Below are 15931 nucleotides of genomic sequence, written 5' to 3' on the forward strand. Positions count from 1 at the left end.
GACGTTACAAGGGATTGATGAATCATTATCCACTATTTATTCCTCATACTCAAATATCATCTTTGTTTTAAAAAATTGTATCTAATCATATAGAATATTTATATAATTTATCACTTTATAAGCTTTGACATTGCAACATGCTACAGCATATTTTATTGTATTTTCTCAAATATTACAATATTAAGATTATAATTTTTATAGAATAAAATATTTTGACCTCCTATATATTTGATCTTAATTACAGTTATCTACTTTTTATTTTTGAAATATACATGAACCTCCTCTAATATGAATAGTTATAAAATACAAATGTTCTCTCAATTATTAATATTTTTTTACATCCACTTAATTGTTAGTTGATTGTTAAGTTATACACACTTGACCAAAATATCCCTCTTTAAATATATATTGTATAAAAATAATTCAAATTATCTAAAAAATGAATGCATATTTTTTTACATTTTCATTTACATTTTAAATTTTTATTATGCAAATGTATTTATTTAATAATTTTTTTAAAATTAAATACATAAATTGGCTAAAATAATAGTCAAACCAACAGTTCAAAAAATTTTTATCAAAAAAATTTAAAACATAAATATTGATAATATTAATTATTTAAATTTTATTTTTTAAATTACGAGAGAGGGTAAACAATTAGATCATAAAGACAAATTAATAGTTCTAAATTTTTTTACATAATTACAAATAAAAAATTAAGTATTTTAAGATTTTTAATGAAATACTCCTCACAACATTAGTGATGAGACTAAAGTGTAGAGTTTAAAAATAGAGGGAAGGCCTGTGTAGTTGTAACAAAGGGGAAGGAATGTCACTTTATTTTACTCTCTGTCATATTATTTCCGCTATTGTCAAACCCCACTTCTTCCTAAATTTCATTTTTCTAACTCATGCTATTTTTAAAATAATTTATTAATTTATCATAATTCATGTTGTTTCTTCATTTCTCTCCCATTATCTCACCTACCTTGCAATTAGTGTAGCTTCCCATCATATTATTCTCATTTTTTATTCTAAAAACTAAGAGATCATGGCGTAAGATAAATAGTTTATGACAAGAATAAAAATGATAAATGATATGTTTCCTGTTATGAAAAATAGTTTAATGATATTTTAAAATGAAATCGTGCTTTACTGGAGAAAATTGAGATACAAAATCTTTTCCATCCTAGATCTAATTTATGAAATTAACCTTAATTCTTAATTCTAATTTAATTGTGCAACGTGTATGTACTAGTTATAATTTAAACACGTTTTATAAAAATTGATTTAGTTTTTAAATTCATTCAATGGGAAGTTCCATGGAGATTTTTAAATAATTATTATATCTAACTCATTATTACTGATAAAAAACAATTACTTTAATTTAAAAGTAATTTTTTACAATAATATAATTTATATCTCATTATTTATTTAAATTGTTACTTATCATTTCACACTGTGCATGAGACACATACTAGTTTAAATAAAACTAATGTTTTGAAACGAGGAGATACAACCTGGAATGTTTTTTTTATGGACTCACTTGTTTTAGGGATGCTCCCGGTTACTCCCTCCATCACAATACAGTGTATGCCCAGAAAAAAAATCTTGTATAAAACATTACATGTTTTTTTTATAATTTTTTAAGAATAATATATTAAAATTTTAATTGTCATTATTAAAATATTGTATAGAATATTTTATCAAAGCATAATTAAAAACATAATTTTTTTAAATATTAAATTGCATTTAACTTTTTTTTTTTAATCGTGAAGTCATTGTAAACATCTCATTTCAATTAAGAGAAAGTCATGCACCACACTGCTGGAGATGAGTCCTTCTGTCTGTTATCAAACCAGGAGTATTGGTTTGAAGAAGTTGTTGTCGGGACCTGACACATAAATTTTGATAAATTCACAATAAAAAATTAAAATTACTACTATTTTTATTTAAAAATATTAGACATTTTTTAATAAGTTAAATGTTAAAAAATGTAAAATATTTTTAGTCTTTCAAAATGTAGTGATTGCTTTTTTTTTTAAAAGCCCCTATTAATAACAACTTAATATTTATTATAAGGTGTTTAATATAAGTAAATATAAAAAATTAAAATTAGTTGAAAAATAGATAACTACTTTATTGAGAAGTAAGATTCAATTAAAAATACCTTATATTTTTTAACGGAGGAAGTAAATGATAGTGTTAATTAGTCTAGGATGTCTTATCATATAAAAAATAAATTATAATTCAAGATAAAATAACTTTTTTAACTAAAAATAACATGTTTTCGGGAAAATTAATGTTGCAGCCAATAATTTCATTCAATTTTGAAATTGGTCTACACAACGTAACTCACATTTTTTTAAAATCAATCCCCAAAATTTGCAAAAAATACACTTGAATTCTTAAAGTATGAAATTGTTTCTTAACTCGTCATACTGTGTTCATATTGTGAATGCCATTCAAAAGTTGCGAACGTGTTCAAAAAATGCCTCATCGTGATAACCAGGACAAGTTGACATAAGCAGGGGCTAAACAATAGATGGTAACAAAAATACATGACTGGCTAAATCCAACCGAAACGGTTTGTTAAAGGCTCGGAGCCAAAGAATGCGGGGGAAAAGGTTAAATAAAAAAAATAGTCATTGAAGGATGAAGATATTGAACGAAGCTTAAAATAAAGATTCATAAATTGTATGTATCACATATTCAGGGACGAATCCAGAATTCATCATATAAGGGTCTATAATTAAAATTTCATTTAAATATGGGAAGTTAACAAGAATTTTTAACTTTTTCATAAATAAAATTCCATTTATTTTTTTCATAAATTGGAATGCACAGCCCCTACTGGCCCCCCTTAAATTCATCACTGCATATATCTTATTCAAATTTGATTGTTTTTGTCTATTAGCTCAAAACATGACTAGTATGGGGAAATCATACTCCAGTTAAGCATAACAAAATCATATAACTAATAATTCTTTCAAATCACTGTTCAATCGAGCACTAGAATATTATAGGAGGGCAAATCCAACTTGCTCAGCTTAATAAATAGTTTCAAATACCTCAAATTGATAAACCCTAAATGACATACATGTTATTCATCCTTTCTTTTAATATATTGTTCTCAATTATAACATCATGAGGATGAATCAGGCAACTTAATTTAGGAAAAATGGTCTTAATGTGATGGTGAAAGACCCTAATGACTATTCAAGTTCTGAAACTTCACGCATCTTAATGAGGTTTTAATTTTACTTGATTCTATTTTTTATTTCTCGAAGTTAAGTTTATCAATGCATTGTCAGGATTCGAATTAAAAGGCTTGGATGTACGAGGGAAAATCATCAGACACTTGGAGCTTATCTATCAAAACAAAACATTTAATGGGATAATTGTTAGAGTTTTTTTTTTTTTTTTTAGCATTTGAGTTTTTAACAATTGAAAATAGAATGCATTGGCTTACATTATTATATCCCATTAGCAATCCACCTCGCTATTTTGTGTGCATGTCAGTTCATAAAATTTTTTTGCCATGTAATTAAAATCAACTTTGACTAGTTTTAGCAAGAAAGTAGAAATCCATTCCCAATTATTTTGAAATCTGGAGGATCATTCAGCCCTTGCGAAGTACGGGGATGAATTTAAAAACTTCCAAGCTATAGAGACCTCTTTTATGGTTGGGTGAAACAGTGCATGGGGATGAATTTAAAAAGTGTTAGATCACAGGGACCTCCTTTAAGAATGGGTGGAACTAAAAGGGCTCAACATTATTTTTTTCATATTTTTAAAGTTTTGAAAACTTTCACTATATACTACCTCCATTCTTATTTATATAAAAAAATTATTATTCTTAATTTATATTTTTATATAAACAAAATCACATTTTTCAATTCATATTTATTGCAAACTTTTTAAATTATCTCTTATAGTTTTATCATTCGTAACTATAAAAAAATAATTAATGAAAGTTTGATTAATATAATTAATAAAAAATAAAACAATTATTTTATTTTCAGACACAATTAATATAATTAATTATTTTTTTAAATTGTATAACTTGTTTTTTTAAAATAAAAACGGAGGGAATATGGGAAAATTAGGCATGATAAGCATTTTGTGCTGACCAAATCAAGCAGCGACATCTAAACCGCATAGCTAGAAGACAAAATATATAATTGTCTGTGTTTGTCCATGTTTAAAAATCACGTGACACCTTTTAGAGTTTCAGTCCCCCCCCCCCCCCCCAAAAAAAAAAAACTGTTAGGACCCTGTAAGAACCAATTCGATGACTAATTAGCAAAATTAGTAATATGATCTCGACGTGTTCATATGATTCTTCTCCTTTTGTTTTCTGGGCACAGAAATAAGGTGTTGCTTTCCCTTAAATAACCACATTTTGTTTGATTTTGCGATTTAACAATGTGATAAAAATTAAGCACGATGACATTATAGAGTGCATATATACTAAGAGAAACTACAAGTATCGATCAATGATTATTGTTTCTTTGCATCACGCACGTAATCTAGTTTATCAGTAATTGATTATCTTTCTGTCTTCTCCGGACTAGTTTCGACGGTGAGAAATTAATCGGCGTTAAGTTTATCCTTCCCCCCTCCCCCTTTAAAAAGCACATTTTTAATATAATGTATACTAAAAATCATAATAAATTATATTACTTGCAAGTCATGAAAAAATTGCATGTAAAGAATGTGTTTAGTTGAGATAAAAGTGCTTTTATAGGCTGAATAATTTGTTTAACGAATATAATATTCAATTTAAACTCAAAATAACACTAATATGCTTTCAAAGCGGAGTTATGTGATCTTGTGAGTTGCAAATGGATAATTGAGAATTGGAATGGATTCTAATGGCTTCGTACTCGATCTAGATTATCAGTAAAGAAGGGCAAAACTTTGCATTGTAGGTTACTTTTTAAAATTCTAACAAGCTGAATCGGATATGCCCTTTGCAGTATCATAGAATTAAGTTTTTATTGGCAAGAGAATTGAACCATATCACACAGATAACACACAATCTTAAAATTAAGATCTATAAATTGTGTTTCAAATTTGCATTTATATATGGGAGAATGGCAATAAAATTTTAAAAGAACGAATTAATGATGGTTAATTTCTTGATAAAATTTTATGTAAAATAAATTATAAATATTAATTAAAATAATTATAAAAAGAAATTCAAATCACAAACTAACTACTATATTTAAAATTTAAATAACATATATATAATTAAAATTTTTAAATTCATAACATTTGAATTGATAGTTGACAATTTATTTTAAAAATATTAAAAACCTACCTATTGTTAATTTTTTCTTTTAAAATTTAAATGTGATTTTTCCCTTACATATTATATATATACTTACAATTACAACTATAATAAATTACTGTACTATTAACAAGCTTCAAACCGGGTCCATGATTAAACTCCGTACAACAAGGCGTGCTGAAAAAAGTACATTCCTTTTGGGAGAAGAAATAAACAGATAATAGAAAATTACATTGAAATATAAAAAATAATGAATTTAGGATAATTAAATCGGGATAAAATTTCCTGACAAATAAATTAAAAACAATAATTCATATAATTATAAATTTAAAAATTTTAATTATAAATAAAATATTTTAATTTTAAATATAACTTTTAATTTGTAATTAAAATTTTTATTTATAATTATTTTAACTTTGAATCAATATTTGTTCGTTTTTTGAAAAAAAAATTATTAAAATGTTAAATGTTATAAATTCTAAATTTTGAAATTTTATTGTTATTCTCACGTATTATCCCCAAAAAAATATTCCATCGATCAGGAGCTGTGCATGCAGGGCAGGATCATGACATATTATTACGTGGCAAAATCAGAGCGGCAAATCCGCATCAAAGAGATACGTGTTGTCATTTTGGCAACACACAGACGCAAATCCTAATTATGCGCATTCTCGCACTGTCACACAGAACCGCCCAGAAGCATAAATGGCTCTGCGTCACTTGCTTCTAAAACTCCCTCCTTCCCTCTCCAACTTCACTCCCAAACCCACCCAGCTCAAGAAGCGCATCCTCTCCGTCTCTGGTTCTGCAACAGCTATGGCTTCCTCTGCTCGGAAGGTAAACCACGCATCTCCATCTTCTTTTTCGTCCGAGATATTGATCGTAATGGGATCGCGGACTGATGCTGTGGTTGTTCTCTTTTTTTCCCTTGGGATTGTTAGGTTCTGGTTCCGATTGCGAATGGTACGGAGCCTATGGAGGCTGTGATTACGATCGATGTTCTGCGACGATCGGGAGCTGATGTTACCGTTGCTTCTACTGGGAAGCAGCTTCGGGTCGAAGCTCTACACGGCGTCAAGATTATTGCCGATGCTTCTGCTTCTGATGTGGCCGATAGTGCTTTCGACCTTGTTGCTTTACCTGTACATTCCTCTTTCCGAGTCTTAATTATGTTTGATCATCGATTTCGTCCGTAATCCCTGTTTGCTGTGCCGTAGAAGTGATTTTGATTGTCTTCGACTCAGTTGATCCAGCCGACAAAATGTATAACATGAAATAAATCTTCATCTTATTATTGGTATTGTTGCATTTGAATTTTAATGAAGAAAATGAGCAGCATACTCTTCTACGTAATGTTCAGTCTCTTAATTTTGAGTTGTCTGAAGTTTTTCTTCTTCGACAGGGGGGTGTTCCAGGTGTAGATAATCTCAGAGACTGTGAAACTTTGGAAAGCTTAGTGAAAAAGCACGTTGCAGATGGACGGCTTTACGCTGCAGTATGCGCTGCTCCGGCCGTGGTACTTGGATCGTGGGGTTTGCTCAAGGGGCTGAAGGTAAGTTAACTTATCCGTTGACATTACCCTTTCTAGAACCCTCAATTAGTCATGTTGCTCTTATAGGGTCTAACAAATCAAATGAAGAATGAATTTGTGGTAATGGGTGTAATGTGATCTGTCAGGCAACTGGTCACCCATCATTTATGGACAAATTGGCCTCTCATGCGACGGCTGTTGAATCAATAGTGCAGCTGGATGAAAAAGTTGTGACTAGCCGTGCACCAGGCACTACCATGGACTTCGGTATTGCGCTGGTTGAGCAGTTATATGGAAAGGAGAAGGCCAACGAAGTTGCTGGTCCACTGGTTAAGACTTACTTCGTGATAATTCTAGTAGTTTTTTGAGAGGGAAAAGGCTAAAAAGTGTTATCATTCACAAACAATGTTGTTTGAAATTTAATATTCTCAATCCTTCTGCATCTGGAAACTGGTTTCCTATGTTTTTGCTGTTTAAATAATTTTAAACTCAATATTGAGTGAATGGAGGTGGCTAGAAAACGTCAATATTTTAAATCTGGGCGTTGAAAATTAAAGGAGGTCTTCTATTTCATTTTGATGTGGTAAAAGATAGAGGTCAAGAAACTGGAAGAAGTTACAATATCAAATAACATTGTGGGAGGTAACGGTAAGAGGCCTTTACTGGCATACATAATTACTATTGGATTGAAAAAAGGTGTTTGGTGCTCTTCATTGTTCATTCCCATGATGTTGTGCATAATATTTTTCCTAATTTGAATTTTGACTATTCTCTATGGTTTAACGCATCGTGTCCGCTTGATAATTGCTAGTCAGCTTCTATATAGTCTTTGTCATTCAGCGAGAAACCTAACCCTGACTTGAACATGAAATTTAGTCATGGATCTTGGAAGAACAAGAAAAGGTGTTGGGGGTTTCTTATTTCCTTTAGATGGTTAAAACTTGTCTTTCCCCGAAACGAGTTAGCAGTTGGTATTCTTTCTTCCAAAATCCTAATGAAAAATTGCAGGATATTTTAATTATTCTTTGTACAGCTGACTATCGACTTACTGTACTGCTTATATATGAGATCGAGTTTTTAGCAGCTGCTTTTTGACATACAAATGCTAGCATTATTTAGATATTTGTATGTTTTATGTTTTTATTCAGGTCATGCGATCCAATCATGGAGAAGAATATACTTTCACTGAGCTAAACCCAGTCCAATGGACATCTGATAATCCCCCCAAGGTTTGGTTTCAACTTTGGACCTTGAGATTCTCATCACCATCATTTTTTTTTTGTTGGTATCAACTATTGAGATTAGCTGTGTGGACTGATGTTGATATGGAGAAGAAGGGATGACTAGTTTAGTCTGAGTTTCTTAACTTCATAGTAATGGAAGTAATTCTTTTCACTAAAATGACTTTGGTTGGCTATTGTATTTGCATTACCTTGTCAGATTCTTGTACCAATTGCTAATGGCACTGAGGAAATGGAAGCTGTTATTATCATTGATGTTCTGCGAAGAGCAAAAGCAAATGTTGTAGTTGCTTCTCTTGAGGACAAAGTAGAGATCGTAGCTTCTAGGAAAGTTAAACTGGAGGCGGACATGCTCCTTGATGAGGCAGCTAAACTTACATATGACCTAATTGTGCTGCCAGTAAGTTAGCATCTTGTTTTCCTCGTGGTAGCCAGCAGCTAGCATTAGTTTAAGGTGTAAGTATAAATATATAATCCACTTTCTGTAGGGTGGACTTGGTGGTGCCCAAGCTTTTGCGAAGTCAGAAGCTCTGGTCAGTTTGCTGAAAAAGCAGAGAGAATCAAACAGATATTATGGAGCAATTTGTGCATCCCCCGCGTTAGTCTTGGAGCCCCACGGCTTGCTAAAGGTTTCTTTCTTTCTTTTTTTTTCGGTCGATCAATCATCATTCTAGGGACAGCTCTTAGTGAAATATTGATGAAATGGCATGTATCATCGCTGTATGGGTAACTCTTCATTGGAATTTTACCGAAATGACTGCACAGCATGATTTAAGCTGTGGGTTTTCCAAACAAAACTGTGCAAGTTTTTTGGGTTTTTTGCCCCCTCTTGTTTTTCTTCTTCTTTTTTGTTAGATGAGAGTACTTAACGTGCTGTTAAAAACATCCAGTTGGTATGTGCCAGATGGCAAGTGCATAAAATTTCACTGAACTAGATTATGGGCACAAAGTCTGAAGATGAGTGACGCTGTTCATGACTCAAGAATAATATGGTTTTATATAAATTTTACATTATCTATAATTTTGATATGTAGCTGTAGATTTGTTTTTATTGTTAAAATAATCCTACTCGATGTGCAAAATGTGCTTCTTCACTGTATTAGTGTAAAACTGATATATATTTCCGTGTTACAGGGTAAGAAGGCCACTGCGTTTCCTGCTATGTGCAATAAGTTATCAGATCAGAGCGAAGTTGAAAATAGGGTTGTAGTTGATGGCAATCTTATTACCAGCAGAGGACCAGGGACCTCCATGGAGTTTGCATTAACTATAGTGGAAAAGCTGTTTGGGCGGAAGTTAGGACTAGAACTTGCAAAAGCTATGGTTTTTACTCGCGCATAGTGTATTTAAGCATGAGTGGCTCTTTAAGCTAACGTATAGAGATGTCTATGTTTGAAATATCGAGTGGTAAACGAATATAGTGTGGCTATTTGAATGTAGCTTGCTAGTCGCTTCTCACATGCTCTGCTGGAGGGAGAGTCGTCTGGAAGTTCTCTTGTTGAATTTGAATTCACTAGAACTTTTCCTCTCCGTATCCGTTGGGCTTCTGTCTCCAACTAATTTCTTTTGTAGACTAAATAAAAAAGGTTGATTACTTCTCTCTTTGAATGTCGTGTCCCGGATGTTTCAAACTTGTTCTTATTTCTTATATTCGTTTGTGAATACAAATTGGGAAGCGTGATCTGTTTTACATACGAATATTGAACCATTGATGATGTATACAAATGAGTTAGGAAAGAGCATTTGATTTCTTGACGTACACGTCAACATGGGAAAAGTTCATGTTGGAATGGGAACAAGGTCTTTGAAACACGAGTATGTTAAGCTATGATGATGAGAAGTTAGGACTAGTTGTTAATACGACGGAAAATTTCAAGTTTGCGGCCTTTTTATTATAAGGGAAAAATGGTTAATGGAGCATTGATTCTTCGTTGGTGAAGTAGTTTTCGTCACCAATTGTATAAGATATATTAATTATTGTCGACATTTCATTATTTGTCTTATCGACTGAGAAACCTAACTCGTCTATTTTGCTTGACCAAAAGGGGTGGAGGTATTTTCCAGTATATATATATATATATATTGTATCTCTCTCAATAAGTAATCTGATAGATGGATTGGTTTTTACTTTATATGTAAAGGCTCCTTTGTCAAGATGAACTAGTATAATAAATTAATAATAGAGCAGCCACATTTTCCATTTACCAAGTAAAAGGGGTTAAAAATGGTAGTAGATGTTGGATAGGATTGAACTGCCGGACGACGACTACAATCCATGGTTGCATAAGCTGAGCATATATAATAATGCCGGATGACGACTTCAAACAATGCTGGCATAACCTCAGCAAATTATATCTGAACTCTGAAGGAAAGAATGTCAAAACTCGAAAACAATTTTTTAAGTAAAACATCTCTGTATCCAGATCATCGTCGTATGTTAATTAAAGCAACATTTCATTGATTTCCAACTATCACTGATTTTTGGCCGAAAAAGAAAAACTATCACTAACTGATATCAATAGTGGAATCAGGCGCGAAGTGAGGAGTGCAAAATAATTTAATTTAAAAATTAATACTTTTTTAAAATAATAATTGTATTAGGGCTAAAATTGCAGTAACGGATTGATTATTGTTTTTCTTTTTAAAAAATTATATTATACATGTTAATATGATCTTTTATATGAATATTCTATTCATATCTTATTTTGAATTTGGATTTTTTTAATTCAAAATATGTAAAATATTAAAAATAAAAAGTGCAAAGTTACAAAATTTATCTACCTTGTAATTTTCTTCAAAGTGATGGGTGCATTTGCCCATCCTCTTGGCCGCTAGCAGATACTCTACTTTCACTTCAACATGCCTTTTTTTTCCCCAGTTTGCTGTATATTATTATTTATAGACAATTTGTGTGTTTTATTATTTTAATCAATTGAATCTGATTAATTATATGGGCTATCTGTGTTTGATTGGAGAAAGTATGAATTAGATGATCCGGTCAATATTGCGACGGCACACGATATGCGAAGGCCGTTGAGCTAAAGTAATTGAACTTAAAATTTAAAATTATTTTATTATAAAGGGATTAAATTATAAGAAGTCATCTACAATAATAATAAAAAAAAATAGAGAGAGAAATGAGAATGATAACCGAATAAACAATTTTCTACAATGATATACTCATTCTATTAAAAAATATAGGACATTTTTTGAAGAGTTAAATATTTAAAAATGTAAGATATTTTTAGTCTTTCAAAGTGTAATTATTACCATTTATTACCATTAAAATAAGAAACTAGTTGTAAAAAATTTCAACATAAATTTGGTGAAAAATTAGACCAACAGTTAAAAATACTAATGAGTTTTTATCATATGAGACCTAAGCCTTTATAGTTATAATTTTTTTCTTAAAATAAAAAAATATTTCTCAAATAAAAATTTAGTTTCTCTCTGGGGCCAAAAAAAAAAAAAAACGGAAGGAATGGATCACGATCCATGGGTGTATGACTGTATTCTCTTCTCGTAATAAAAACTAGCTATTTTAACGGGTAACATAATAAGATAATTTAATAAAATTACTTAGATAGATTGAATGCACCTTATCATTTGTAATATATCTGATAAAAACATAAAATTTAAATAGTATTTATTATAAATTAATTCTAATATTAATAATTATATAAAAAGAAAAGATAAAAAATTAAATGTGTATTCTGTTATAAAAATAAAATTAATTAAAAAATATTACAAAAAATTTTATTTATATTATTTAAAGTATTTTAATTAAACAGATTATAAATAATTTAATACACTCAATTTACTTTAATATTTCTCGATAATTTAATAGAGAATCTCTCAGACAAAGTACTTGCATTTTTTAATTGTCTGTCAGTTCATAGTTTCAAATCTAATTCACCGCCAAACTATAATTAATTCAAATGCATAAATTAGTGCGAGTCGTCAAAAAACATATTATCTATAACTTATAGATTTAGATGGTATAATTTACTAAATTTTTTGTTTTATTGTACATAAATATTAAATAGTGTATTAATATCAAAATTAATTGCATCATTTAAAAGCTTTTTATAACTGGGTTAAATATATTACTAGATGGTGCATGACCGTGCCTGAAATAATATAATATCTCATATAAACTGTAATAATAATTAATAAAAAAAACTAAAAATTATTAAACCATTTAGATTCCTCTAAGTCAATATTCATGCATAGATTAAAATGTATGTGCCCAGGAGTTGCCTGTGGATTTCATCTGCATCTTTTGTTTTGGACCCCATCTGTTGAATAATCATCAAATTAGAAGACGAAGAAGAGTCGGGGCCTTCAATTGCTTTGCATTTTATCTCGTGCAAGTTTTGATTTTGCCATTTTCTTGTTTCTCTTTCTCTGCCTCCAATTCTCTCATCGAAGAGCGACTATCCGTGAAAGACCTGCTTGGCTGCTTTTTCAAGTCAACATTCCAAATTACGATTCCCCTTCTCTTCACCTCTCTCCTCTGCTACTTGCTTTCCACAGAGTAAGTTCATCTTTCATGCCTGCTCATGACGGACCATCCGTGTCTTCGCTACTTCCTTCCTTCCTTCCTTATCCCTCCCATTATTAACTTCTTCCGTTTCCGGAAATGCATGCTGTGACTTCTGTGTTCTGATTTGACAGAAAATTCTGCTCAAGTAATAAGCTATGACTTCTCTTTTGAAAAGATGCATCGTCCCGTCCGTCAGCAAATCTACTGTTCAATTTTAGAAATTTCAAAATTAGTCATTCAAGGCTTTTGCCTTTTACCATGAATTTTTTCTTTTCTACACATGATCTCAGTTATCGGAGGATTGCATATTGATGTTTGATTACTTACGTTGCAGCGCTGGGTTTGGTCCATTGTAGCCCCTGAGTTACTTTGTGATGAGTTGTTTCTCTTGGCTTATCAGAAAAAAAGGATCTGTCTCAGCCACGCAACCTACCGAAATAGATTTTGGTACGCAACTACTTAATATTAATCTGTTCTTATTATTTTCGCTTTCAATATCTTTATACTACGTTTTTATTATCTGATATTAATAAATTTAGCTATATTCCAAACGTTCTGTGTCTAAATTAAGCTATCATGTCTATGTTGGCAACGAGGTTTCAGACATTCAGAATGTGAACCTTTACACCTACAAGGAACTTCGAATTGCTACAGAAGGTTTTAGCCCAGCAAACAAGATAGGGCAAGGTGGTTTCGGATCTGTCTATAAGGTGACTGCAATAGTATGGTTTCATTTGACGGTTCACGAAGAATTCTCAGGCTGCTGCTTCATTTTCTGGACATTTGCACTAGTGCTATTTATGTGTTTCTTTGTTCAGTGACCAATGATAACTCTGTTTGTTGATCAGGGAAAGCTGAGAAATGGGACTCTTGCTGCTATAAAGGTGTTGTCAGCTGACTCGAATCAAGGGGTTCGGGAATTCCTGACAGAAATCAAAGTGATCACGAGCATAGAGCATGAAAACCTAGTTAAGTTGTTTGGATGCTGTGCAGAAGGAGAACACAGGATTTTGGTGTATGGCTATCTTGAAAACAACAGCCTAGCTCAAACACTTCTTGGTAAATATATATTTTGCATTGGATATGCGAGTATAAATTGTTGGCATAATGATGATTCAGTCTTGTGATTTTATAGGTGGAGGCCATAGTAGCATTCAATTCAGTTGGCCTGTGCGGAGGAACATTTGCGTTGGTGTTGCACGGGGCCTAGCATTCCTTCACGAGGAGGTAGAACCACATATTATTCATAGAGACATTAAAGCAAGCAATATACTACTTGATAAAGACTTGCAGCCCAAAATTTCTGATTTTGGTCTTGCAAAGCTTCTTTCTCCAAACCTGACCCATATTAGTACACGTGTTGCTGGAACAGCGTAAGTTCCTATATTTTTCTTTGATTTTTGAAGAACATGCAACTTATTTATGCCATTATTTTGGCAGGAACATTAATTGCTTCTTTGCCTTGTATCTTGGTTTTGATTCTTTCAAATATTGTTGGCAATTTTGGCCATTTGCTTTCTACTATGACTCTGTACTAAGCTGTGTTGTTTTTAAAGTGGGTATCTAGCACCTGAGTATGCCATACGAAATCAAGTAACAAGAAGATCAGATGTCTACAGTTTTGGAGTTCTACTGTTGGAAATTGTTAGTGGGAGGTGTAACACAAACAGACGGTTACCTGCTGAAGAACATTATCTTCTTCCAAAGGTATGGACCTTTCTTTTGGCAAGTACAAAAAAAGAAAGAGCTGCTAAACATAGTTGTGGTTCTTTCAAGTCAAACTGAAAATACATCATGAAATTGATCTATATTGAGAGAGAAATTATTCCTAGTTCTTTAGGTAGCGTGAAAGGCCCACCTATAAAAAGTTGGAACTCAAGGGTTTCATGATAGATTCCTTGAGGTCTGGCGTAGATTTGCTTGGCAATCCTGGAAACAACTTTTATGTGTTCAAATAACTCATGATTATGTCTCTTTTGTTGCATTTTCAATCTTTTAACTATAATTTAGATAACACATTAGTATGACTCTTTTGCTGCATTTTCAATCTTTTAACTATAATTTAGATAACGCATCCATTTGTCGCAACATTTATTATCATGCTTTCTGAAGGACTTTAAAGTAGTCATTAGGGATGTAAATGCAATGTCATCATTTATTTTCTTTTTTGTCAAGTCCTTCACAGAGAATAAGTTCTTGGAGTGGGTTATAAATTATAATTAATTTGGGACAACTTTTCTTTTACAATTGATGTCCCTGAAAAGCCTAAGGCTGGAATCTCTAAGGGAATGCTTGGGAGGAGGAGAATAGAAGGAAAAGTTTGTTTTGAATCTTTCCTTCTTCTCCATCTTCCTCAATCCAAACATAATATAAATGGTTCCAAGGGTTTCCTGCAAATTGCTTAGGGGTTTCCTTAATGCTTGGATTGAGTTGCACGTGATTTTAAGGGTCCAAAGCATAGAAGTCATTCTAATGTTATTACAGTTGTGGCGATGGTTGAGAGGATGATACAATTGTATGACTTGTAGGCATGGACTGTGTATGAAAATGGGGAGCTGGAGAAACTGGTGGATGCATTGCTAGAAGATGGCTTCAATGTTGAGGAGGCATGCCAGTTTTGTAAGATCGGTCTTCTCTGCACTCAGGATTCTCCTCAGCTCCGACCATCTATGTCTTCTGTGCTTGGCATGTTGTTGGGCGAAATTGATGTTGATGAAAAGAAAATTACAAAGCCAGGATTGCTGTTTGAGTTTGTAGAAGCCAAAGATGAAAGGATGCAAAAGGTCGAGGCTGAAGAAAATACATCTTCCCTTGGTGTCTATGGGAAGCAAGACGATTCCTCTTTGATGGGAACCACGACCTCTTTTGCTACCATGACCTTCACCTCAATTTATGACCGAACCTATTGAGTTGAGTATCTGCGTTTACCCTTGAGTTCTGCTCTTCCCTCTCGTCCTAAAAATTTGTCTTCTCTTCTTTGTTATGTTACATACTGCATTGTAATTTTTTGTGTTTTTCCCCTCATGTAAATAAATTTATAGCATTTGATGATTCAATTAACACTTTCTGAAACCTAGGATAGTATTTGAAGTTTGTTACACCAGTAGATTGCTTATTTTTGGCTATTTAAAGGTCTAGCATATGCCTTAGCTCTACATGATGTTGTCCTCCTGAGAACTGCTCCATTAATATGGCTGCATTAATGGTCGATATCTGATTTTAATGTAACTGATTTGTTCTATTCATGTTTGTTTACATCATCTGCGCATTGCATTTGTTATTTTCCATTAATTGAAAGTGAAGTGAAATCATTACTG

At 31.9% G+C, this 15931-nt stretch overlaps 2 protein-coding genes across 5 annotated transcripts; both read left to right on the forward strand.

Moving 5' to 3' along the window:
- The first annotated feature begins 5964 nt into the window (after positions 1 to 5964).
- LOC129314993 (protein DJ-1 homolog B-like) lies at positions 5965 to 9676 on the forward strand. Its single transcript, XM_054958485.1, has 8 exons — positions 5965 to 6133; positions 6238 to 6438; positions 6699 to 6848; positions 6974 to 7156; positions 7976 to 8056; positions 8268 to 8468; positions 8557 to 8697; positions 9203 to 9676. Exons 1-8 carry the CDS (start codon positions 6002 to 6004, stop codon positions 9407 to 9409), a joined length of 1296 nt encoding a protein of 431 aa, XP_054814460.1. The 5' UTR covers positions 5965 to 6001; the 3' UTR covers positions 9410 to 9676.
- Positions 9677 to 12381: 2705 nt separating this feature from the next.
- On the forward strand, positions 12382 to 15874 carry LOC129315976 (cold-responsive protein kinase 1-like). 4 transcript variants are annotated; one of them, XM_054960175.1, is made up of 7 exons: positions 12382 to 12605; positions 12949 to 13061; positions 13218 to 13324; positions 13463 to 13673; positions 13750 to 13987; positions 14171 to 14321; positions 15143 to 15874. In XM_054960175.1, exons 2-7 carry the CDS (start codon positions 12989 to 12991, stop codon positions 15521 to 15523), a joined length of 1161 nt encoding a protein of 386 aa, XP_054816150.1. In that variant the 5' UTR covers positions 12382 to 12605; positions 12949 to 12988; the 3' UTR covers positions 15524 to 15874. The 4 variants fall into 4 exon arrangements, with proteins under 4 accessions (XP_054816150.1, XP_054816148.1, XP_054816151.1 ...); XM_054960173.1 differs by having other exon boundaries at positions 12949 to 13060; positions 13208 to 13324; XM_054960176.1 differs by lacking the exon at positions 12382 to 12605 and adding an exon at positions 12612 to 12759.
- The last annotated feature ends 57 nt before the right edge of the window (positions 15875 to 15931 follow it).

This window comes from Prosopis cineraria, unplaced genomic scaffold (genome assembly GCF_029017545.1).
Source record: "Prosopis cineraria cultivar Desert tree isolate PC_DT_omini unplaced genomic scaffold, ASM2901754v1 PC7, whole genome shotgun sequence".
Taxonomy (NCBI): domain Eukaryota; kingdom Viridiplantae; phylum Streptophyta; class Magnoliopsida; order Fabales; family Fabaceae; genus Prosopis; species Prosopis cineraria.